Source organism: Acanthamoeba castellanii (assembly GCF_000313135.1).
Source record: "Acanthamoeba castellanii str. Neff unplaced genomic scaffold scf7180000084724, whole genome shotgun sequence".
NCBI classification, from domain to species: domain Eukaryota; phylum Discosea; order Longamoebia; family Acanthamoebidae; genus Acanthamoeba; species Acanthamoeba castellanii.
This window is the reverse complement of record NW_004457611.1, coordinates 119,910-141,566: the sequence shown is the minus strand read 5'-3', so window position 1 is coordinate 141,566 and position 21,657 is coordinate 119,910. Positions and strand designations below refer to the sequence as shown.

General features: G+C 60.5%; 9 protein-coding genes across 9 annotated transcripts; 7 read left to right on the top strand and 2 right to left on the bottom strand.

The window, feature by feature from the left end:
- Positions 1-13: 13 nt before the first annotated feature.
- ACA1_157880 (ferredoxin/adrenodoxin reductase) lies at positions 14-2,012 on the bottom strand (the record flags this gene model as incomplete). The annotated part of the gene is made up of 6 exons (XM_004348454.1): positions 14-82; positions 178-462; positions 528-603; positions 740-1,293; positions 1,362-1,480; positions 1,538-2,012. 6 exons carry the CDS (start codon positions 2,010-2,012, stop codon positions 14-16), a joined length of 1,578 nt encoding a protein of 525 aa, XP_004348504.1.
- Positions 2,013-2,503: 491 nt separating this feature from the next.
- On the top strand, positions 2,504-8,123 carry ACA1_157870 (RNA recognition motif domain containing protein; the record flags this gene model as incomplete). The annotated part of the gene is given in 20 exon segments (XM_004348453.1): positions 2,504-2,668; positions 2,743-2,938; positions 3,001-3,077; positions 3,258-3,332; positions 3,442-3,797; positions 3,876-3,993; positions 4,078-4,237; positions 4,315-4,427; positions 4,633-4,772; positions 4,866-5,154; positions 5,261-5,437; positions 5,565-5,657; positions 5,727-5,874; positions 5,971-6,046; positions 6,176-6,293; positions 6,304-6,404; positions 6,415-6,540; positions 6,646-7,536; positions 7,659-7,827; positions 7,941-8,123. The coding sequence occupies 20 exon segments, from the start codon at positions 2,504-2,506 to the stop codon at positions 8,121-8,123; spliced, it is 3,771 nt and encodes a 1,256-aa protein (XP_004348503.1).
- Positions 8,124-8,521: 398 nt separating this feature from the next.
- ACA1_157860 (FAD binding domain containing protein) lies at positions 8,522-11,529 on the top strand (the record flags this gene model as incomplete). Its single annotated transcript, XM_004348452.1, has 12 exons — positions 8,522-8,894; positions 9,039-9,219; positions 9,307-9,409; positions 9,516-9,629; positions 9,726-9,862; positions 9,946-10,036; positions 10,353-10,440; positions 10,520-10,600; positions 10,705-10,827; positions 10,955-11,045; positions 11,127-11,223; positions 11,350-11,529. 12 exons carry the CDS (start codon positions 8,522-8,524, stop codon positions 11,527-11,529), a joined length of 1,659 nt encoding a protein of 552 aa, XP_004348502.1.
- A 223-nt stretch (positions 11,530-11,752) lies between these two features.
- ACA1_157850 (endonuclease/exonuclease/phosphatase family protein) lies at positions 11,753-13,177 on the top strand (the record flags this gene model as incomplete). The annotated part of the gene is made up of 6 exons (XM_004348451.1): positions 11,753-11,872; positions 11,949-12,054; positions 12,130-12,266; positions 12,353-12,438; positions 12,535-12,639; positions 12,742-13,177. The coding sequence occupies 6 exons, from the start codon at positions 11,753-11,755 to the stop codon at positions 13,175-13,177; spliced, it is 990 nt and encodes a 329-aa protein (XP_004348501.1).
- Positions 13,178-13,433: 256 nt separating this feature from the next.
- Positions 13,434-15,823, top strand: ACA1_157840 (uncharacterized protein; the record flags this gene model as incomplete). The annotated part of the gene is made up of 6 exons (XM_004348450.1): positions 13,434-14,611; positions 14,690-15,141; positions 15,197-15,246; positions 15,337-15,412; positions 15,484-15,587; positions 15,647-15,823. The coding sequence occupies 6 exons, from the start codon at positions 13,434-13,436 to the stop codon at positions 15,821-15,823; spliced, it is 2,037 nt and encodes a 678-aa protein (XP_004348500.1).
- Positions 15,824-16,255: 432 nt separating this feature from the next.
- Positions 16,256-16,966, top strand: ACA1_157830 (NHL repeat-containing protein; the record flags this gene model as incomplete). Its single annotated transcript, XM_004348449.1, has 2 exons — positions 16,256-16,411; positions 16,451-16,966. 2 exons carry the CDS (start codon positions 16,256-16,258, stop codon positions 16,964-16,966), a joined length of 672 nt encoding a protein of 223 aa, XP_004348499.1.
- A 129-nt stretch (positions 16,967-17,095) lies between these two features.
- ACA1_157820 (uncharacterized protein) lies at positions 17,096-18,380 on the bottom strand (the record flags this gene model as incomplete). The annotated part of the gene is made up of 6 exons (XM_004348448.1): positions 17,096-17,244; positions 17,362-17,452; positions 17,586-17,687; positions 17,817-17,941; positions 18,048-18,129; positions 18,222-18,380. 6 exons carry the CDS (start codon positions 18,378-18,380, stop codon positions 17,096-17,098), a joined length of 708 nt encoding a protein of 235 aa, XP_004348498.1.
- A 124-nt stretch (positions 18,381-18,504) lies between these two features.
- Positions 18,505-20,541, top strand: ACA1_157810 (amidohydrolase family protein; the record flags this gene model as incomplete). The annotated part of the gene is made up of 10 exons (XM_004348447.1): positions 18,505-18,651; positions 18,766-18,837; positions 18,939-19,012; positions 19,142-19,217; positions 19,325-19,418; positions 19,488-19,557; positions 19,651-19,735; positions 19,859-20,030; positions 20,122-20,291; positions 20,356-20,541. 10 exons carry the CDS (start codon positions 18,505-18,507, stop codon positions 20,539-20,541), a joined length of 1,146 nt encoding a protein of 381 aa, XP_004348497.1.
- Positions 20,542-20,764: 223 nt separating this feature from the next.
- On the top strand, positions 20,765-21,634 carry ACA1_157800 (reductase; the record flags this gene model as incomplete). Its single annotated transcript, XM_004348446.1, has 2 exons — positions 20,765-21,256; positions 21,371-21,634. The coding sequence occupies 2 exons, from the start codon at positions 20,765-20,767 to the stop codon at positions 21,632-21,634; spliced, it is 756 nt and encodes a 251-aa protein (XP_004348496.1).
- Between the last annotated feature and the right edge of the window lie 23 nt (positions 21,635-21,657).

Genomic DNA, 21,657 nt, shown 5'->3' with positions numbered 1-21,657 from the left:
TTCCAAACACTGCTCACTGCTTGAACGCAACATCGAGCATTTCGGGAACCGACGTGAACTTCTCCCTCTCCTTGCCCAGCACCTGCACGGACATGACGAAGATGAAGGCGAAGGGAGAGAGGAACAAGAATGAGGGTGAGCGATGATGTAGGCCGATATATGGATGAAGGTGATTACCTGGCCGCGTCGGTGCTCCTCGTCTTCGATGGCCTTCCACTGCTTCCAGTCGACGTAGGCAACCTGCCGCTCCCGCAGCTTGTCCTGGATCGCTCGCCAGCCGGGCTTCTCGCCGGGGCGTGTCGCGGCGAGGTCGGCCCACATGGAGGCCACCGTCTCCTCGGCGTCCATGCGGTTGGTGCCGATCACCCCCGACGGCCCGCGCTTCATCCAGCCCGACACGTAGAGCCCCGGCACCGTGCTGCCGTCGGGTCGCACGACTCGGCCGTGCTCATTGGGTACCACCTGCCCAGGCAACAAGGCGGTGTGAGAACTGCTCGGCTCATACTTGGCCCCGCGCACACACGTACCCCGCGGTGGTGATCGAAAGGCACGCCCTCCAGAGGTTCGGATTTGTATCCGATGCTCTTGAACACGACGTCGCATCTGATGCACCACCCAACCATAATGTCAGAAGCAACGACGACACGTTCGCGGTCAGCAACACCACGAGCCCGTTACACGACCTCGCCAGAGAATGAAAGCGATGTGGAGAGGAGGGGAAGGGGGGAAGCAGTGGTACTCGAGCGTCTCCTTTTCGTGGGTGGGGACGGCCTTCTGGTTGCCCGCCTCGCCTTGCAGCTCGTTGCGGGCGAGCTCGATGCCGCTCACGTGCCCCTTCTCGTTGGCCAGGAAGCGCAGCGGCGAGAGGAGGAAGTACAGGTTCTTCTTGGGTTCGCCCTTCGTCTCTCCGGCCTGGCCGCATACACCACATTCCAAGCCACGTCGTTCGTTTTCAGCCTTGAAGGCACTCGACGCGGGACAGGCTTTCCACAGGGTGTAACGCACCTTCTTCTCCGTGGCGGCGAAGAGGTCGATCATGCGCTTCTTGCCGCGCTCCTTCGCAGTCTCGGCCTTGGAGGCCTCGTTGAGGGCAAGCACGCCCGATGGCAGGAAGTGGCACTGGACCCCGGGCAGATTGAGGATCTCCCGCACCTCCTTGTTGGTGAATGAGGCCTGCGCGGGTCCGCGTCGCCCCACGATGTGCACCGTGTCGATCTGGGAGCGGCGCAGGGCGTCGACCGCGTACTCGGGCATGTCGGTGGAGGCCAGCTGGCCGGGCTCATGCAGCAGCACCTGCTCACGTAACGTTAAGGAAGAAGGCTAACCATGCAATGAGACAGCGAGAGAGAGAGAGTGTGTACCCGCGCGACGTCGAGCGCGACGTTGCCCTGTCCGATCACTACAGCCTCGCGAGAGGAAGAAAGCTCGAACTGTCGGCTCCGCATCGCAGGGTCGCCGTTGTACCACGCCACGAACTCGCCTGTACAAGTATATATATTAATTAAATAAAAGCAAAAAACAAAAGTGAGAGACGTACGGGCAGAGTAGACGCCAGGCAGATCTTCGCCCTCGATGCCGAGCGGGCGGTCGCGTTGCGCCCCCGCGGCGAGCACCACGCCGTCGTAAGCTCCGAGTAGCTCCTCCACCGACAGAGCGGCAGCCCCGCTCGAGGAAGATTGAGAAATTGAATTTGTAGAGCCGATGGAAACGTTGCCCACGAAGCGCAGGCGAGGGTCGGCCATGAAAGCGTCGTATCGATGCTGCACCGCCTTCACCTCGGGATGATCAGGCGCTACGCCGAATCGCACTAGACCGTAAGGCACGGCCTGACGCTCGTAGATGTCAACGTCGAGGGCGATCTCTGGTGCTTGCCCCTTTGCTTTGACCTCTTCTGCCATGCGCTGCAGAGCCTCGACCGCGTAGAAGCCGCCAGGCCCGCTGCCCACCACGCACACTTTCAGATGGCGCGACGTCGGCACTCCTCCCATTCCACCCACCTCCCGTAGCGCCATGCTCGTACGGATTCCTCTCCTCCACACCTTCATCTTAGGAGCCACTCACCTATCTTTTCACATCCGTTGTCAAATGCACCGTTCGAGATGCGTGCGGCAGCTCACCATTCTTGGAATTCTCAGTTAACCCCATACAGGACAAAAAGAAATCATAAACCCCCGATTTTCTCGTGGCCGAAAAAGGCAAGCAAACGGCTGTCTGTACAAGAAGAAGCTCAACACTTTCTTTTCTTTCTATTCAACCACAAGTTTTCAACAACACACAACCAGACCATCAGTGTATTATTACTCGGGCATGGAGGAGGCTCAGCTCATTGCCCACCTCAACACGCTTGCCAGCGCCAGCGCCCTACACTCTGGCAACACCGCGGTACAGCCCATCTAACCGTTGTTATCTTTCAAGACACCAACATACAGAGATGAAGATGCGCTGTGGTGCAAGCCGAGATCAAGGGACTCAATATATTACTGCTCTGCTGGAGATGCTCACCATGGACGTGCTTCAGGCGTTCGAATACCTTCTCGACGCTGGTGCCCTGGACTCCAGATGCCGCGAGCTTGCGCTGGAGCATATTCCCATCTACGCGCCCTTCCACCCGAAGATGATTAGCGACACAATCTTGGTCCTCCTGCGCATTGCCAACGAACACCTTCCTGTACTTGCCCTCCCTCTCACAGTCCCCCCCATGCCATGAGTTCACTCCATTCCTGCTTTGCTTGGGGGCGCCAGGGATCGACCGCAGACGATCGACGGAAGGAGACGGCACAAGCGGCAGAGGCAATAGTGAAGGTCGCCGTGAGCCTGCCCGAAGCGGTGCCCAATGCCATTGACGCCATCCTCGAGATAAAGTCGCAGGCGCCGAGCGTGTGCAACTCTGGTGTGCTCACCTACAACCTCGCCAAGAGCAACGACCACAGCTTTCAAGGTACACACTGCACGGGTTCTCGCATATGCATACCCCGGTATAACATTGGTCTATGGTTACAGCCGTGATCCATGCCCTGGTGCAGCGAGCACTTGCTGGCTCTGGGTCGCCTGAGGCCATCGTATTGCTCCAGGAAATGGTTTATGCCCCTTCCTTACTTGCTACTCGTCTCGTCGCCGCAAGATCACGCTGGCGCATATCTTATACTGCTGCTTGATGATCATCGCACCATCGCTATATCGCGGACCGTCTTCTTCGACGAAGAGTTGGCTTACGCGCTTACGCTTACGCTCTTATATCTGGTATCTTATCATCCCAGCTGGTGGTGACGAAGAAGCATAACAAAAATTGGTGGGACGCCGTGAGGGAGTCGCTCGAAGTCGAGCTGCAGAAAGTACCTCCAAACCAAGCCATTGACAAGATGCACATGCACCACACACACACACACCACACACCACACACCCACAACTGGACATGGCTCTCACGTTGACGCTTCCCCCTAGAAATGGGAGCAGATGTCGGCCGAAGTGCGTGTGGCCGCTCAGCGTCTGCTGCAGGACTTTCGCGAGGGTGACAATGGCAATGGCAACAGTAGCGGCGCCGACAGCCGCGACCACGACGACGAGTTGTCGAGCAGACGAAGGGAGCGCTCCGTCAAGCGCAGGTCCAGGGACAGAAAGCGCAAGTCTCGGGACAACGACCGAAATAGGGACAGAGGTCCCGATCGCCGCCGCCACCGCCCTCGAAATCGCAGCAAGAGTCGCGAACTCAACGGCGGCCCAGGGCGCAACAAGAACTTCCCGCCCTCGCGCCACCTCTGGGTGGGCAACGCCGACCGTTTCACCGATCGTGACCTCAGGTAAAAAAACGCATGATCACACCAACCGCATTGGCATTAGCGCCTCCATGACAATGCATCAATGGCTGCATCGCGCAGGACAGCGTTCGGGGCCTTTGGCGACATCGAGAGTGTGGAGCTATTGCCCACTAAGGCGTACGGCTTTGTCAACTTCTACGCCAAGGAATCCGCCGTGCAGGCCAAGGAGAAGCTCCACGTTCGTGCCCCTCTACGAAAAAGAGAGAGAGGAGGGGGGAGGGAATGCAAGGAATGCGCGGCGTGCTAATGCGCGAATGAACAGGGGGTGATGCTCAAGGGGTGTCGCCTCCTCGTGCACTACGGCGAAACGCGCCCGTCCCGCTTTGTGTGGGCCGGACCCCTCACGCCGGACATCAGCCTCGAGAAGCTCAACCAGACCTTCAGCGCCTACGGAGCTGTTCGCAACATCGCCTTCATTCCCGGTACGCGACACGACAGTTGTGAGCTCAACAACATTAGCTGTAATGGCCTGACCCAGTGGTGATCCCCCGCCATACAGCGAGCGATTACGCGGTGGTGGAGTTCCAGATCTTGCAGGAGGCGGTGCAGGCCAAGAAGCGCCTCAACGGCCGCATGATCGAGAATTGTTGTCTCACGGTGGGCTATGGCGAGGTACGTGCTTGCCTTCTCTTTTTACTCGCGACTCTATTGATGATACACATCCGACTAGATCCCGACATGCCTGATCTTGCTCTGGATTTTAAGCCAAATATCATGCATACGCCGGATTACATGAACGTTCATGCGTCCAGTATATATGGCCTGCGAATGTGGGTGCTCCCGGATTGGTGGCTCACTCGCCACCGCATGTTTATAGTATCCCGAGGGGCATCGGCCTGATCGTCCCGCCGGCGGGCGCGCACCTCGCTCGGCAAGCTCCGAGCCCCATCGCGGCTCGCGCAAACGCAAGCGCCGCCACAGCGCCAGCCCAGGCGATCGCCGCTCCAAGCGCTCCAGGTACACTACACACACGACACGCACGACAATTAAACACACAAGACACACGCACACACGCGCACACATGCGGAACATGCTCTGAAAGAGCGACAGATCACAAAGCAGCTGCAGCCTGGAGCGAGAGCGGAGTAAGCGGAGCAGAGGTTTCGGAGAGGCGCCAACCGAGACGAGGCACCTCAAGGTGGAGCTGCGTGGCGACATCACACAGGCCGAGATCGAGAAGAACTTCTCCCGGTTCGGCGTGGTCGACAATGTGGTAATCAAGAAGCTCGAACGCGGGCTGCGCGTTGCCTGTGTCGATTTCAAGAACCCGCGCGTCGCCATCAACGCCAAGTCCGCCATGCAGGAACAGGGCAAATATGGCACCATCACATTCTGGGAGGTACTGTTACCATCACGCACGCACGCACATCCACACCATTCCGCAGGTTCCGTGCCACTCACGCTCCCGTGTATCAACGTTGGTCGTGGCGGTGGTGAATGAGCAGGGCGAGCACAGCAGACATCTGTGGGTGGGCAACTTGGACCAGGGTGTCCACAAGCGGAAGCTGTGGGACGAGTTCTCGCGCGTGGGCAAGGTCGAATCGGTCTCCCGCTTCCCGTCTCACGCCTTCGTCGACTTTGTTTCGGTCAGGTCCGCGGAGAAGGCCCACAAGTACCTCCAGGTTCGATTTACATTCCACACATGCCGACGCGGGTCGCGTACGAGGGCCTCATCGATTCGTGCACACTTCGTACACGATGCCACATGCCTCACGCACCACATTGCAGGGCTTACGATTGGGTACCCAGTGCGTCACGCTGGACTACGCTCGCTCCGACAGCGTCAAGGAAAGGCAGCGAAAGGAAAATACCAAGGCAACTGGCCGCCAAGATCGGCGCCGGGTACGTATGTCGGTATGTGCAGTTGTGTGTGTCGTGTGTCGTGTGTCGTGTGTCGTGTGTCACTCTCAGAGAGAGTGCGAGGCTAACTCGAACAATGCGCAGGACGTGTACATTGAGGGCTTTGCTCCGGATTACGCATTTGACTATCGCTGCGAGGGCGAACTCCGCGAAGAGCTCGATCGCATCGGACCCATCCGGGAGATCAAGTTCTACCCCAGTTACTATCCCCCCCCCTCAGCGTGCCATCCACATTGCTCAACTGAGAACTTGACGCGTCAGTTTCGCCGCTCACACATTGGGTTGGCCTGGACAGAACGCAACTTTGCGCACATCATCTTCCTCGACCCGGTGGGGGAACACCACCTGCAGATTCTCAAGCGAGGCCGCACGTGCGGGGTCCTACGTGTCGGCACCGTATCACCGGTACAGGCACCGCGCGCGCGCAGACGTGCCATCCCTCGAAGCTCACCGCCCATGTACTGCTGTTGTTGCTGCCCACGCACACACCACCATGCCAGGAGGAGCGCAATCGCCGAAGTCGAAGTCGCAGCCGTAGTCGCAGCCGGGGTAGGAGCCGGAGTAAAAGCCGCAGCCGCAGCCGCAGTCGCAGCCACAGCCGCAGCCCGAGCAGGAGCCGTAGGCGTAGTCCGAGCAGAAGTCGCAGCAGGAGTCCCGACTCGCCGCGCAGCCGCAGTCCGAGTCGGTCACGCAGCCGCTCACGTCCGCGGGGAAGAAGCTTCAGGAGCCGTTCGATCAGCCGCTCGCCCACTCCCCCCGCCCGGGATGGAGACAACCGGAGCCCTTCTCCTCGCCGACGCTCTGGGTCCCGGTCGCGGACGTCTTCACCCAACCGGAGCGCCGATGACTCCAGGAAGGGATCAAGGTACCTCTCGCTCTCTCTCTCTCCTGTTTGTGTGTGTGTGTGTTGTGTGTGTTGTGTGTTGTGTGTGTGTCTAACTTGCGCGGCTGCCTTGTGTTGATTGTGCAGGGAGCATATCGACGTCGATAGTATGCTGGCCGAGGACACCACCCAGACAGCACCGCCGGCGTCGTCGTACGACGGCAGCCAAGCTCCGTTGCCTGTGCCGGAAACGCACACAGCGCTGGAATCGCTCGCTCAGCACAACACCGCTGGCGGCAGCGGCAACGTGCGCAACAACAACAACAACAACAACAACAACAACAACAACAACAACAACGGCCACAGCACGCAGAAGACGCCGTCTTCGAGTATGACCATCGTCAAGCCCGCCATCATCACCAGGAGCTCCGCCGCAGCCTCGGCCGAGACCTACCAGATGGACCAGCAGGCCGCCTACAATCAGTTCGCGGCAGGCCATCCGTACGGATCGACCGCCTACGCGGAGCACCACCAGCTCCCCTACTACGGCTACGGCTACGGCCACGCCCAGCCACAGCAGTACCCCGGCCAGCCGCAGCATCACTACGCCATGACCGCCTACGACTACCAGGCCGCCCCGTCCTACATGGCGGCCGCCGCCTCCCAGCAGCAAGATTCCAGGCTCGCCGCCGCCGCCGGTGGTGGGAGTGCCTACTACGCCGTGCCCACGACGCCGATGGGGCCTGCCGCGGCTGCGTCAACGGAGACGTCGCCGGCGTCCGCTCAGGTGGTGGAAGCGGCCTCAGCGCAGGAGACGGCAGCGGAGGCCATTGCGGTCGACGGGGCCAGGGGGGCTATACCTACGGAGGAGGGCGGCGCCAACAAGCGGGAGGAGGTGGACGAGGAGGACGAGGAGCCGGTGATCGAGCCGCTGGACGACATCGAGCCCGAGCCCGTGTGGCGCGGCTCCCTCATCGGCATTGGTGCGCCGTGCCCCGTGGAGGCCTTCTACCTGGCCGGCACCACCGTCTATCCTCTGTACGTCGCCCGTGTTTGCCGTGCGTGCGGTGACGTGTGTTGTGTGTGTATAAATATGTGTGTGTGTCGTGCGCAGCGACCAAGCTTCTCACGTTCAGCGTCTGGGAAATGTGTGTGTGCAGGGAGTTGCCTGATGAGCTGCCAGTGACCGAGCGCACGGGTCTGGCCAACGTGGTGCGCTTCATGCCCGCCGTGCGCACCACGTTCCTGCTGGTACGCGCCTCGCCCGAGAGCCCCGATTCTCAGGCCCAGTACGAGGTCATCTACAACTACTTCCTCCAGCGAGACCGCGTACGCCACACCGCCCATTTCGTCGTTGTCGTCATCACCACCACCACTGCTCTCTCTCTCTCTCTCTCTCATTGACGTGCATCTTACACGGGTTGTTGGTTGTGCGCCTATAGGCGGGCGTGGTGCGACGCGTGGCTGGCCTGGCGCCCGGGTACATGGTCTACATCGTGCCGACGGGACCCAACGGCGACAAGCTCCCGCACGAGTCGCTGCCGGCCGGCTTCTCGGACCACCTCCTGCTGGCCGTCATTGCCCCCAAGAACGCCGTCCCAGCCCCCAGCAGCTCGTCGGCCTAAACCGAGCGTGCGTGGAATGTACAAGCGACCGAGTATTGACCGGTCCACACCGCCCGTGATGGCCGACGTCGGAGCGGCCGAGAAGAAGGAAGAGGCACGAGACGGGCAGGAGAGAGACGAGCGATGGCGAGGGGATTTCGGCAGCGAGCGCCAATGCCCGACCTGCGCCACGTTTGTTGTCTCAACTCCGTGGTCGGTGTGGTGTGTTGTTGGTTGTATTGCTTTTTCTTTTATTTTGTTTTCATCACCGCAGCGTTCTTGTGACGTACGCTGCGCGCTGTGGGTCATTCATTCTTCTCTTCTGGCGTCACTTGCCGAGAACGACATTCCAGACCGCACAAACTAAAGCAATAACACTTTAGTTATTTATTGTTATTTACCACACACCGCCGGCGCAGATGGAAGGCAGCAGCAACTCCAGAGGTCAGGCGGCAGCGCGGAGAGCCCGAGTGGTGGGCCTCCACTTGCACGCCTCTGCGATGGATGCCGCCCCGCTTCGGTTGCCTCTTCACACACACTACACTTCGTCCTCGTCCTCGTCGTCATCATCATCTTTGCCTCCGGTGGTGTCGACAGTTTTGTCGGCCTACGAGGAGACGGAGGTGGTGGTGATCGGGGCGGGCATCGCTGGCAGCGCCCTCGCCCACGCCCTCGGCACCGACGGCCGCCGGGTGGTGCTCATCGAACGCGACCTCCGCGAACCCAACCGCATCGTCGGCGAGCTCCTCCAGCCCGGCGGCCTCTCTGCCCTCCGCAACCTCGGCCTCGGCGGTACACCCCCTCCCTTCGCTCTTCGTTCTTTTTCATTTTATTTTAAGATGTATTACAACCGTAAAATAATAACAAATAAATTAAATGGTATAATTTTTGTTTTTAACACAAAGCAATAGATTTAATATTGTTGTATTTGTGTAGCGTGCGTGGAGGGGATCGACGGGGTAGAGGTGAAGGGCTACGCGGTGATGTCGGGTCCGGAGGGGAGCGAGGGCGTGGCCCTCCCCTACCCCGAGCCCGACGGGGAGACCGTGCGGGGCGTGTCCTTCCACCACGGCCGCTTCGTCATGCAGCTCCGCCGCGCCGCCGCCCGCGCCCCCAAGTACCCCTCTCGTCGTCTTCGTTCTTTTTCTTCGTCTTCTCTCTTTCCGCCTATGAGTTACATACATGACTGACCCACCTGGCGCAGCGTGAAGGTGGTGGAGGGCACGGTGACGAAGCTCATCAAGGAGATGCGCCACGGTCAGGAGACTGTGGTCGGCGTTGAGTACAAGGCCAAGGACGGCCTCAAGGTTCGCATTCCTCTTCTCTCCCAGATGGTGATGACGACGATGATGTCATTGACAAATCGTTGGTTGGGTCGATTGTTTGTTGTTTTGATGCCACGGTCGAATGCAGCAAGTGCGGTCGGCGCTGACGGTGGTGTGCGATGGATGCTTCTCGCGCTTCCGGGACCAGCTCGAGGAGGCCACCCCGCGCAACGTCTCCAAGTTCGTGGGCGTCCTCATGAATGTATGATTTCCTTCGTTCATCATCATCACCGTCACCATCATTGTCGTCAACTTCTCGCGGGAGCTGATCACTAACCAACGGGATCGCGGGTTGCAGGGCGCACCGCTGATGCATGCCAACCACGGCCACGTGTTCCTGATCGAGCCGGCGCCGGCCCTGGCCTATCAGATTTCCTCCGAGGACACGCGCATGCTCATCGACATCCCCGTCGACACGCCCGGCACCTCCGCCAAGTACTCAACGCCTGCCCGGTGATGATGGGCCAATCGTCTTTCAACGATTTTATTTGCTGATGATTGGTTGCATGCGAGCACAGGGAGCTGCCTAACTACCTGCGAAGGGTGACCGCGCCCCAGCTGCCGCCGGTGGTGCGGGCCGCCTTCCTGGAGGCCCTCGACAACGGCCAGGTATACGTGCTGCGTGTCGTGTCGTGTCGTGTCGTGTCGTGTCGTGTCGTGTCGTGTCGTGTCGTGTCGTGTCGTGTCGTGTCGTGTCGTGTCGTGTCGTGTCGTGTCGTGTCGTGTCGTGTCGTGTCGTGTCGTGTCGTGTCGTGTCGTGTCGTGTCGTGTCGTGTCGTGTCGTGTCGTGTCGTGTCGTGTCGTGTCGTGTCGTGTCGTGTCGTGTCGTGTCGTGTTGTATTGATTGGCCACATGTAGTATTGCTCCATTGCAACGACATGCTCATTTTCATTGACGTGGACGGACGATGCCTCGTCATCATCAGATCCGGTCGATGCCCAACTCGAAGCTGCACCCGCGTCCGTTCCGGTGGCCCAACGGTGCCATTTTCGTGGGCGACTGCTACAACATGCGTACGCCCCCGGCCCCCCAATGGTACTGCTTGTGTGTTTCAAACAATTTACACACACATGGCCGTCTTTCAATGAACAGGTCACCCGCTCACGGGCGGCGGCATGTCGGTGGCCTTCAACGACGTCGTCATCCTCCGCGATACCCTCCGCCACATCAAGGGTAAGTGAGTGTGACGTGGTCCACAATGCATTCACTGCTGGATGATGAGGTGACTAAAATGATCCACCACCACTACCACCACCACCACAACAACAACAAACTAGACTTGGCGAACGCGAGGGCGGTGGCGAGCGCGATCAAGGAGTGGCACTCCCTGCGCTACCCGACGGCCTCCACGGTCAACATCCTCTCCTACTGCCTTTACACTCTCTTCGCCTCGGGCCCCGGTAACCTCCCATGACATCATTCACACAACACACGGCACGCACACCACGCACACATCACGCTCGACACACACGACACACACGAGTGGTCTTCCTCACACGGCCCCGACCGCAACGTACGTGCATGTAGGTACCACGCTGGGTCCCATGCGAGAGGCCTGCATGGGGTACTTCAAGCTGGGCGGCATCTGCGCCTCCGGACCCATGAACCTCCTCGCCATGTACGTTCCCCCCCGGTGGTCGTGATGACTGCGGCTTCATTCTTCTTATCGTCCGTCGTCTTCGTTCTTTCTTGAGCGCAGCACCAAGGCCAAGCCGTGGATTCTGATGACCCACTTCTTCATGGTGGCCCTCTACGGCACCGCCTACGCTCTCGCCCCCTTCCCCTCCCCCGCTCGCGTACGCCATTCTTACATACAATGTAGAGATGATATGTGGTGATATGTGATGATATATGATGATATATGTTTATATGTTCTTGATGTTGGTGGTGAAATGCTCATTCAATGAATCATGATGGTGCAGGTGTGGGGTGCGTTGAAGGTGCTGTTGGCGGCGAGCGGGGTGTTCTTCCCGGTGGCCAAGGAGGAGCAGATGTTTTCGTTCCTCTTCAACCACGTCCTCACCCTCCCCTACTACCCGCTCCTGCCCCACCCCTCCTCGCCCTTCACCCCCGGACCCTACCCGCTCGGCCTCGGCTTCTGACCAACGGCTCTCATCGCCACCCACCACGCCATCACATCATGAAGACGCCGCCGTCGGGCCTTGTGAGCAAGTCAAGAGGTTCAACATGTACACCCCCAGTTGTGGTTAAACACTGGCGTGGCGTCAGCAAAGAGAAAAGAAAAGATATTGAGAACTTTGATCAAGCGCACACGAGTGAAGCAATCAGTTTCTTTGAGTAAATAAATAAATAAATAAATATCAGATGGAGGTGCGTGTGGTGAGTTTGAACGTGCACTCGTGGCAAGACCGCTGGCGTCGCTCCAACACGCGGCGGGTGGCCGCCCTTCTGCGCCAGCTGCGCCCCCACATCCTGTGCCTCCAGGTACGCGTTTGTACCCCCCCCCCCGCATCTCCTCGACTCAAGATTGGATGTGCGTGTGGCACACGTGTTTGAATAGGAGGTGCATGCACGACCGCGGTGGTTCGCCGACGACTTTGGTGCGGAGGGCGAGGAGGACCCCAAGAGCACCGACCTCTCCCTCTTCCAGTCCCTGCTCGCCCTGCGTACGCCTCTACTCGCCGCCCATCGCCACCCGCTCACGCTTTACGCCTGCTCGTGTGTCGTGTGTCGTCCTGTAGCGTTGGAGGGCGAGACTCTCACGGAGGACGGCTGGCCATGGGCGTGGGAGTGGCTCAGTCTCGCCGAATCGGGCGGCAGCGCGGTGGCGTCGCGTCTGCCCGTCACCCACCGCCACCTCCACCGCCTCCCCACCCCGGTAGGGTCCACTTCGGCCTCTCGTGCATGGCTGAGATTGTGACGACGACTGATGATGGGTGGCCGCCGCCGCACTAGTCGGGACAGGACCGGCCGCTCGTAGGGCTGCGGGTGGCGACGGGCGGGCCTCTCGGCGCCGTCGACATATTCAGCGTGCACCTGGACCACCTGCAGTAACTCCCCCTCAAGCAGCGACACACACGCACCACCGCACACGCACACGATATGGATGGCTCGCATGAGGCGCTCACTCGTGTGCGCCTCACCAGTGAGAGCCGTCGCACGGCGCAGATAGAGTCGCTTGTGGCCTACCTCGACGAAGCCGGCTGCGGCCCTCTCCGCGCGCTATTGGGCGACTTTAACGCCCTCTCCCGGTAATCATCCGCCTCCTCGAATTCCTCTTGTTTTGGGTGACCGAGAGTAACCATGACACGCACACGCCCACCCGTACCACCGCACCACGGCCGGACGAGCAGAGAGGACTACGACGACGGCGAGTGGGAGCGGATCGGAGTCAGGCGCCAGGGCGCGCGACTGGACCCGCCCTCGGCCGAGGCCACGGAGCTGCTGCGCCGGCTCGGCTACACCGACGTCCGACACACCACCACCACCGCACACGATCACAACGATGAAGACGATGCACGCGACAAGGTCGATGATGAAGCTGGAGACGATGATGACGATGACGATGATGAAGAGGTGGAGGTTCACACCGAGGGGTGGACGTGCTGGGCTGGCACGCGGGTGGACTACGCGTGGCTGTCCAACGACCTCCAACGGGCCGTGGTCGACGCGCGACTCCGAGTGGTGCCCGACCTCACTGTTTCCGACCACCGGCCTCTTCTCCTCTCCCTTCATGTCCATGATCCAACTCCATCAACAGACCAACCTGATTGCCAGGTGGCTTCGTGAAAGACACACTGCGTTCTTGCACGTTCTTCTTTTTTAATTTGTATATCGTTTATTGTTTATTTCTCGACGCTTTTCTCGGTCGGTAAATGAGGTACTATTTATTAGTACCCGAACACCCTTCATCACCCCAACCAGAGAGGCGGACAACCAAAAGCGCCCAAACAACGCGCTTGTCCCCTCCGGCCCTTGTAAAGAACGAAAGCGAAGGAGAGGAGGCAAAAGAACGAAAGCGACGTAAAAAAAAAGTGTTAAAGTGATGGATCCACCACCAACGCCGCCGCAGCCCCAACGGAGCGAAACCGACATCGCGGAGGCGCGTGTGGCGGGGCTGGAGGGGCTGGTTGGCTCCCTGGCCCGACTGCTGGGCGATGCACGACAGGAGCTGGCGCTTGCCGGACTCACGCCCGCCTCCCGTGCTGGACAACGGAAGGGCCTGCGCAACAAATCAAGTCCTCGCTCCTCATCTCCATCCCCATCTTCGTCATCTACACCTTCGTGTTCCTCATCATCTTCGAGTAAACCTGTCGACATAGATGAAGACAACAATAATGAGGAACACAAACAAGCGGGCGAAAAGATGAGAGAAAAAGCCAAAGAAAAAACTTCATCATCTTCGTCTTCGTCGTCGTCGGCCCCCCACCGGGCCAACAACAAGCGCGAGCCGGCCAGGCGCAAGGAGGAGGAGATCGAGAGCGCCGTCCGGGCGTGGGCCGACTCAGCGGCCGCGCCGTCAGCGTCGATGATGCCCACCGCCGGCGGATCGCCGGTGCTGTCGCCCCGAGGCGGGCGGCGGCGGAAGGAGCAGCAGGCGGCGGCGCAGCAGCTTTCGTCGAAGGCCGAGGCGGTTGCGACGTCGTCGCCGCAGGACCACAAGCGGCTCGCCGACCTCGGCCGAATCCGCAATCGCGCCAACGCCGTCGCCGTGCCCGAGGGCACCACCATGCCGCCGCTCCCGCCGCACAGCTCTCATCATCACCATCACCAGGAATTGAAAGAATCCGACCGCGCGATCACCGCGCCTGCCTCGCATTCCACCTCTGGCAAGGCAACGATTGTCGAAGCGCTGCGGCGTCACGAAGAAGAGAGGGCGCGCCAGATGGAGGCCTTCGTTGCGGCCATGGAGCGGACCTACATCGACGAGCGGGAGCGACGCGAGCGCGACCTGGAGGAGCTGAAGCTGGCCGACCTCGAGCGCGAGTTCGCTGACATGCGCGCGCGGCTGCGCGAGGCGATCGGCTGCAATGCGCGGCACGCCGGCGAGCTGGCCGAGCGCGAGCGGCGGATCGGGAAGCTGCAGGCCCAGATCCGACTCGCCAAGCGACGCGTGGCCGCGCTCGAGCGCGACGCACGTGACACCGTCGCCCGCCAGCAGCGCAGCGGCAGCGCGGCCTCGAGCGACACCAGCTCCGGAGCAGCCCAACAGCAATGGCACGCGTGGCACCGCCTCCTTACGCGCTCACATAACATTCTTGTCATTGTCGTGATTGCTGACGTGTGACATGTCGCATGCAGGTCGATCGGGCGAGCGCGACAGCGCCGGACGCGGAGCATCGACGCCACCGGGACATGGCGGCCGCCGGTATGGAAGTTCGGCAGCGGCGGCGTCGCGCCCGGGCGCAACAAGACCGGTTCGCTCGACGACGTCACTGACGATGGCGACGATGATGATGACGATGATGATTATGACGACGACGATGACGAAAGCGATGACGTGGTCTTGTCGATGAACCGCAGCGACCTCCACACATCTTCATCGAGCTCCACCGCCCCCACCTACACGGGCGTGTTCTTCCCGTCACGACGGGAGCGCACCGATAGTACGGTGCTCTCGTCGCAGGTGAGCGGCGACCGCTTCATGGCGTCGGCCGCGCGGCAGACGTCGCTCGTCATGCCCTTCACGGCCCCGGGCGCCGCTCGGCTCGCTCTCTCGCGTGAGACCTCGCCCCGGCCCTCTGTCGACTCGGGTACGCGCGCGTTGCATTTCACGCATACCATATTAACATTCCTACCTCTCTTCAGACCTGAGCGATCTGGAACGAAGAAGGAGTCATAGCTTCGGCCATGGCACGGTACGTTATTACTCTTTTCTCAATTTGCCTTTTCCACATTCCAACCTATTAATATATCTTTTATGTGTTGGTTGTTGTGGGTGTCGACAGGATGGAGGGCAGCACTCGGCGCCCGTCACGCCGTCGTCGCCTTTCCCCCCGGAGCTACCCAGGTCGCGGCCCCAGGGTACAGGCTGCCCTAGTCCCACATGCTTTACGTGCTTTGGATGGTTTTCTGACCGTTTGCTCTCTACAAAGTTCGAATCAAGGAGAAGAACAGCAAGGCCTTCGCCGTGCTGGGCGTCGACCCCACGCAGGCCAAGCTCATGTCTGTCCTGGGCATCGACATGCCCATGATGGAGGTACGACTTCGCTCTTCCCCCCCCCCCCCGCCTTCGCTTTCGCTCTTTTGATGGCCAAGATCAACAAAACAAACGAACCGAACGACGTGCAGGACGCGAAGAAGGCGAAGAAGATCAAGGACGACGACGCGTACATTGCGCCATCGTGGGACCTGCGCGGGTCCGTGTCGGCCCAGCAGAAGAAGAATCGTCTCATCTCCCGCGTGTCCCACAAGGTGCGCGGCGTGCGGGACTGAAAGGGGGCGTCTGTCCTGAAGGCCGTAACGACACACCGACGACCAACCACTCCAATTTTAATCTGTACTTTACGCTTGTTCGGCTCACGTCGAATTCCTTTCATTCCCTGACACCCGGAAAAGAAGACACTTTCGGGCGATCTTCCTCTTCTTGTTCTTCAGCCAACTCCCAGTATCAAGTGGTAGTTGTATGGCAGACGAGGCACAACAGGCGCGGCAGCTCCAAGGGCTGTTGCAGGCCGAGCCAGAAGCCAACAACGAGACCGAGCTGCAGCCGACGTCTGACAGCCACGACAACGATGACACCACCGTTGGTGATGTCCCCCAATTCCAACTCGAACGAAGGGCGAGACTGCACTGCGTCTGGGGCCTGGCCGTGCACCCCGACACTGGCCGCACCTCGTTTCCTTGGAAACGGCCAAAGAGCCCCGGATGTTCGACGTCGAGGGCCGCTATCTGCAGAGCCTGCCGCCGTCCGCTTGCGGGCCGCCGCTCGGTGCGGCGTTCGAAGCCAAGCGCGGCCTTTTCCTGGTGGCCCGCCCCAGCAACCATCGCGTGAGCGTCTACGACGCCGCCAACGGTCAGCTGGTGCACCAGTTTGGCGCCCCTGGCTCGGGGCCGGGCCAGTTCAGGCGGCCCGGCAGCGTGGCGGTGGACTCGGCCGCGGGCCGAGTGGTCGTGGCGGACTGGGGCAACGGGCGGCTGCAGGTGCTGGACGACCAAGGCGGCGGCTGGATCTGTTGCATGGGAACCAGGGGCTCGGAACCCGGCCAGTTCTCCAATCTGCGCGAGGTGGCCGTCGACGCGGAGGGTCGTATCTATGCAACCGACGACGTGCAGCATCGCGTCCACGTGTTCGACTCGCGCGGCGACTTCGTGCGAACGTTTGGCGAAGGGCACCTCCGACGGCCGCGAGGGGTAGCCGTGCTGGATGAGACGGGCCACGTGCTCGTAACCAGCTTCGGGAGCGACGAGGTCCAGGTCTTCCACAAGGCCGACGGGAGCCATGCGGGGCTCTTCAGTTCGTGGTGCACGGCAAGGCCCGCCTTCAGGCGTCCGATGTGTGTCGTCGTCAACGCCGAGACCAGAAAGGTCTACGTTGCGGACGGCGTCGGGGTTCATACCTTTACCTACGAAGTTTAAGCGCCACACCCACACGACCACGACACATGACACACGACACACGACACACGACACGACACACACGTGGCATGTGGCTACGATAAACAAAGTTACAGGGCTTTCCATCGAAATAGGGCTGTCCACTGACGGTCATTCTGGGCTCCACAGAGCGAGGGAAATGCGTGCGCTTCGCGTCGTAGTGGTGGTGGCGCTCTTGTCGAGGCTCGTCAGCAGGTGGTAGTTGCCCAGCTCGGTGCTCACCTCGTCCGTGAGCCGCGGAGCTATCCCGTGCCCGAACTCTGCGCTCACAACGAACACACACACGACACACGACACACGACAGACGACACACGACACAACACACGTCCATCAGCTTCCAGCTCAATGCAACATTCTTAAGATTCCGGACTACTGACCTCGGTAGGCCTCTCCAGTCAGGATGAGCGCGCTGCCCGGCTCGAGCAGCAGACTCACCGCCGGCTCCCGCGTGTCCTCCGGATCCAGCACCTGCTACCCAGACGACGATTAGTAATCGCTGAAGAAACACGTGTGCGTGTGCGGTGGTGCGTGTGCGGTGGTGCGGTGTGCGTGTCGTGCGATTGTTTGGAGATGCGCGTGCCAGGGTGGGGGTGAAGGGGACGCTGAGATCCTTGCGGCCCGAGTTGCGGTAGAAGTCGAGGCAGCAATAGGAGAGCAGCGACACGATGACCACCTGCTGGCCCGTATTCGAATCGATGTGCGGCTGCACGCAGGCGACACAACCCACTTCAGCGACGATTCAACGCACCGCACACCACACACACACACGACACACAAACGACACACCACACACAGCACGCAACGTGAGAATGGAATTCGAGAAATGGCGTACGACAAGGCGGTAGGGTTCTGGGTGGGGCACGTAGTGGTTGACCGACACCTGGGTGGGCCGCTTTTGCATGGCGCCCAAGGCCTGCAGCCGGTCCACCAGCTCCTCCAGCCAATCCGGGTACGCGACTGATCTCCGGCCCCGCGACACACATCAGATAACACACGCGCACACGACACACGCGACACGACACGACACACACAGCACACAAGCACGGCACGGGAAGGCGCGCACGTCTGGAGCCGTAGGGGAGGACTTTGGGTCCGCCCTTGCCTGTAATGCCGTACCGGGCCGGCTTGACCCCGACCTTCCCCGCCTGCAGCAACGTTGGGTCTTAAATAAAGCGCTAATAATTACAAAATATATGTAATAAATAATAATTCCATAAATTTAATTGAAGGGGCGTACGTTGCGGGCGAGGCGGTAGGCGAAGGCAGGGCTGAGGGCGCGGCTGACGTAGGTCGCCCCGGGCAGGCCCGCGATCGCGCCCTCGCCAGGGCTCAGGGGCTCAGGCGCCCTTTCGGCTTCGTCGTCTTCGTCGACCACTGTTCGGTGCTCCTCGTCCATTGTCTGCTTTTTGTCTTTTTGGAATTGTATGTTTTTTATTTGAGATGTTAACTTTAAGGTGGCGGGTAACGTCACCTTGCCTTTTTGTTTTTCTTTTTGTTTTGTGTAAAGAAAACAAACAAGGATGCTGAGCAGTGCGCAGTTGGAGGGGCTGGTGGCACTGCGGCGGGAGCTCCATCGCCACCCAGAGGTGGGGTTCCAGGAGCACGAGACGCGCGAGCGCATGCGTGCCGCTCTGCTTCGCACCGGCCTCGAGCCCGAAGCCATCAAGGTGCACCAGCTTAATTTTTATTATATTTTATATTTCCAATTAAATACAATATAAAAAATTGTAGGGTAAATTATTTATTTATATATGGTCCACTTTATTTTGGACCTCCTGCAGGAGTGTGCGCGCACGGGGCTCGTGGTGGACATTCTTGGCACGGGCGAGGGCGAAGCACGGGGCGTGGCCATGGTACGTGGGCCGCTACTGACGTAGCCAACTGTGCCGCTGTCGCTTCGGTGTAGTTTGCTTGGCTGTGGCCCACATATGGCTAAGGCGCGGCGCCCGGGCAGGTGGCCCTGCGGACTGACCTCGACGCGCTGCCGATGACCGAAAACAACCACCACCTCCCTCACCGCTCCGTCAAGTACCGTCGCGCCCGCCACCTGCACCTCTCCAGCTTGCTTGCGTCATACACTCACCTCGCCGCGGCGCGTGTCGTTGATCGTGTCGTGTCGTGTCGTCGGTCATGTGTTGTTGGTGGTGTCGTGTGCAGCGAGGGCGTGGCGCACATGTGCGGTCACGATGGCCACATGGCGTGCCTCATCGGCGCAGCCACCCTCCTCGTCCAGGTGCAAGACCCTTTTCTTGACCAAACCAACTAAATTGCTGCTGTTTGATTGCTAATTGGACTGTCGCGTGTGGGTGGTGGTGGTGGGTGGCTGGCCGCGGGGCGTAGGCGCGCGACAAGATCCCCAAGACGCAGACGGTGCGGCTGCTCTTCCAGCCCGCCGAGGAGTCGCCCGGCGGCGCACCCCTCATGATCGAAGAAGGTGCGGCGACCACCCCACCTTACTCAATCTCTCCCCTCCCCCCTAACTTCTCTTTTCACCGGTGCAAAGGCTGCCTTGATGGAGTGGACGAGGTGTACGGCATGCACAACTGGCCCACCGTCGAACTCGGCACGCTTCTGTACGCCGGCACCCCCTGAAATCGTGTGTCGTGTGTTGTCGTCGTGTGTCGTGTCGTATCTTCGTTACTTACGTTTGAACTGCTGCGGGGTAGGACGAAGGCGGGGCCGGTGATGGCCCACACCTCGCGATTCGAGGTGGTCATCAAGGGCAAGGGCGGCCACGGCTCTCAGCCCCACGTGCGCTTCCTCTTCCCTTTTTCCTCCCCTTCGAGACGCGGCTGACACGACACGACACGACACGACACACAGCAAACGGTGGACCCGATCGTGTGTGCGGCGACGTGCGTGTCGTCGCTGCAGACGGTGATCTCGCGCAACGTGTCCTACGCCGACCCGGCGGTGCTCTCGGTGTGCTTCCTGCACGGCGGGGAGGCCTTCAACGTCATCCCCGACACCTGCCGCTTCGGCGGCACCATCCGCGACCTCTCCCCGGCCGTGTTCGACACCATCAAGCAGCGCCTCACCACTATCGGTACCGCACACGCGTCACCGCACACGCACACCGCACACACCGCGAGCCAGCGGCGCTGATGTCTTGTGGGCGTGTGCGAATGTGCGTGCAGTGGAGCAGACGTGTGCGGCGTACGGGTGCGAGTGCGAGGTGGACGTGCAGTCGCGCTATCCGGTGCTGGTCAACAGCGAGGCCGAGAACGACCACGTCGTGCGCCTCGCCAAGCGCTTCTTTGGCCCCGACAAAGTGGGCGATCGCCTCTTGCCCATGCTCGCTGCCGAGGTACAATCACACGCACACGCACCACCGCACACGCACTCATCGCTGTTGGTTTGTTCGCGATCAGGACTTTGCGTACTACTTGGAGAAGAAGCCCGGTTGTTTCTTCTTCCTGGGCACGCAGGAGGAGGGTCGCACCAACGCCCTCAACCACTCGTCGGACTTTGAGTTCAACGACAGCGTCATCCCCAGCGCCGTCGCCTTTTGGGTCCGCCTCGTCGAGGACCGCCTCAACGTCTCCCTCTTCCCTTGAGGTTTCTCAAAGGCCTTGAGGTTTATGTTGCGCCCCAATCGAAGAAAACGCTACTGCGAGCCAATGGGAAATTATCATTATTGGCCGAGACAATGTTTGTCATATATCCTGTGTGTTTCTATTCCCCTGTTGGCCGAAGAGAATGTCCTACACTTTTCTCTTGTCGACTTTCTATGTCCTTCTCCTCTTTCATTCTTCAACTCCACTCAGATTCACACTAGCAATGCTCGCTACGCAAACCAACTCTACATCATCTTCTTCCTCTTCCGAGCGCCGTCTCGCCGGCAAGGTGGCAATCGTGACCGGCAGCTCGCGCGGCCTGGGCGCCGCCATCGCCAAGCAGCTCGCGGCAGAGGGCGCCATCGTGGCCGTCAACTATGTCAACGGCGCCGACGCCGCCCAGGCCGTGGTGGCCCACATCGTCGACCGCGGGGGCCAGGCCCACGCCTTCCAGGCCGACGTGGCCCAGCGGGCGCAGGTCTTTGACCTGGTCGACCAGGTGGTCAAGCGCTGGGGCCGCCTCGACGTGCTGGTCAACAACTCGGGCGTCCTGTCAGTGGGCCTGCTGGCCGACGTGACCGAGGAGGAGGTGGACCGCTTGCTTGCGGTGAACTTCAAGGGCACCCTGTGGGGCATCCAGGCGGCTTCCAAGGCGCTCACCTCCGGCGGTGCCATCATCAACGTCTCCAGCATCGCTCCCAGGACCGCCGCCCCGGTGCGTTGAAAGTTGTGTCGTGCGTGTCGTGCGTGTCGTGCGTCGTGCGTCGTGCGTGTCGTCTGAAGACAATCAAAAAATGTGCAGAGGGGAGGAGCGTACTCGGCAACAAAGGGGGCGGTCGATGTGCTGACGAAGACGGCGGCCAAGGAGCTGGGGCCGCGGGGCATCCGCGTCAACTCAGTCGCGCCGGGCGTGATAGAAACGGACATGGCCGACACGCTCCCGGCCGAGTTCAAGGCCGCGGCCAAGGCCCAGACCCCGCTCGAGCACCGCTTCGGCACCGCCGAGGAGGTGGCCCAGACCGTGGCCTTCCTCGCCAGCCCGCAGGCCAGCTGGGTGACAGCCCAGAACATCGAACTCGCTGGCGGCGTGTAGTTGTCAGAAACGAGCGAACATGG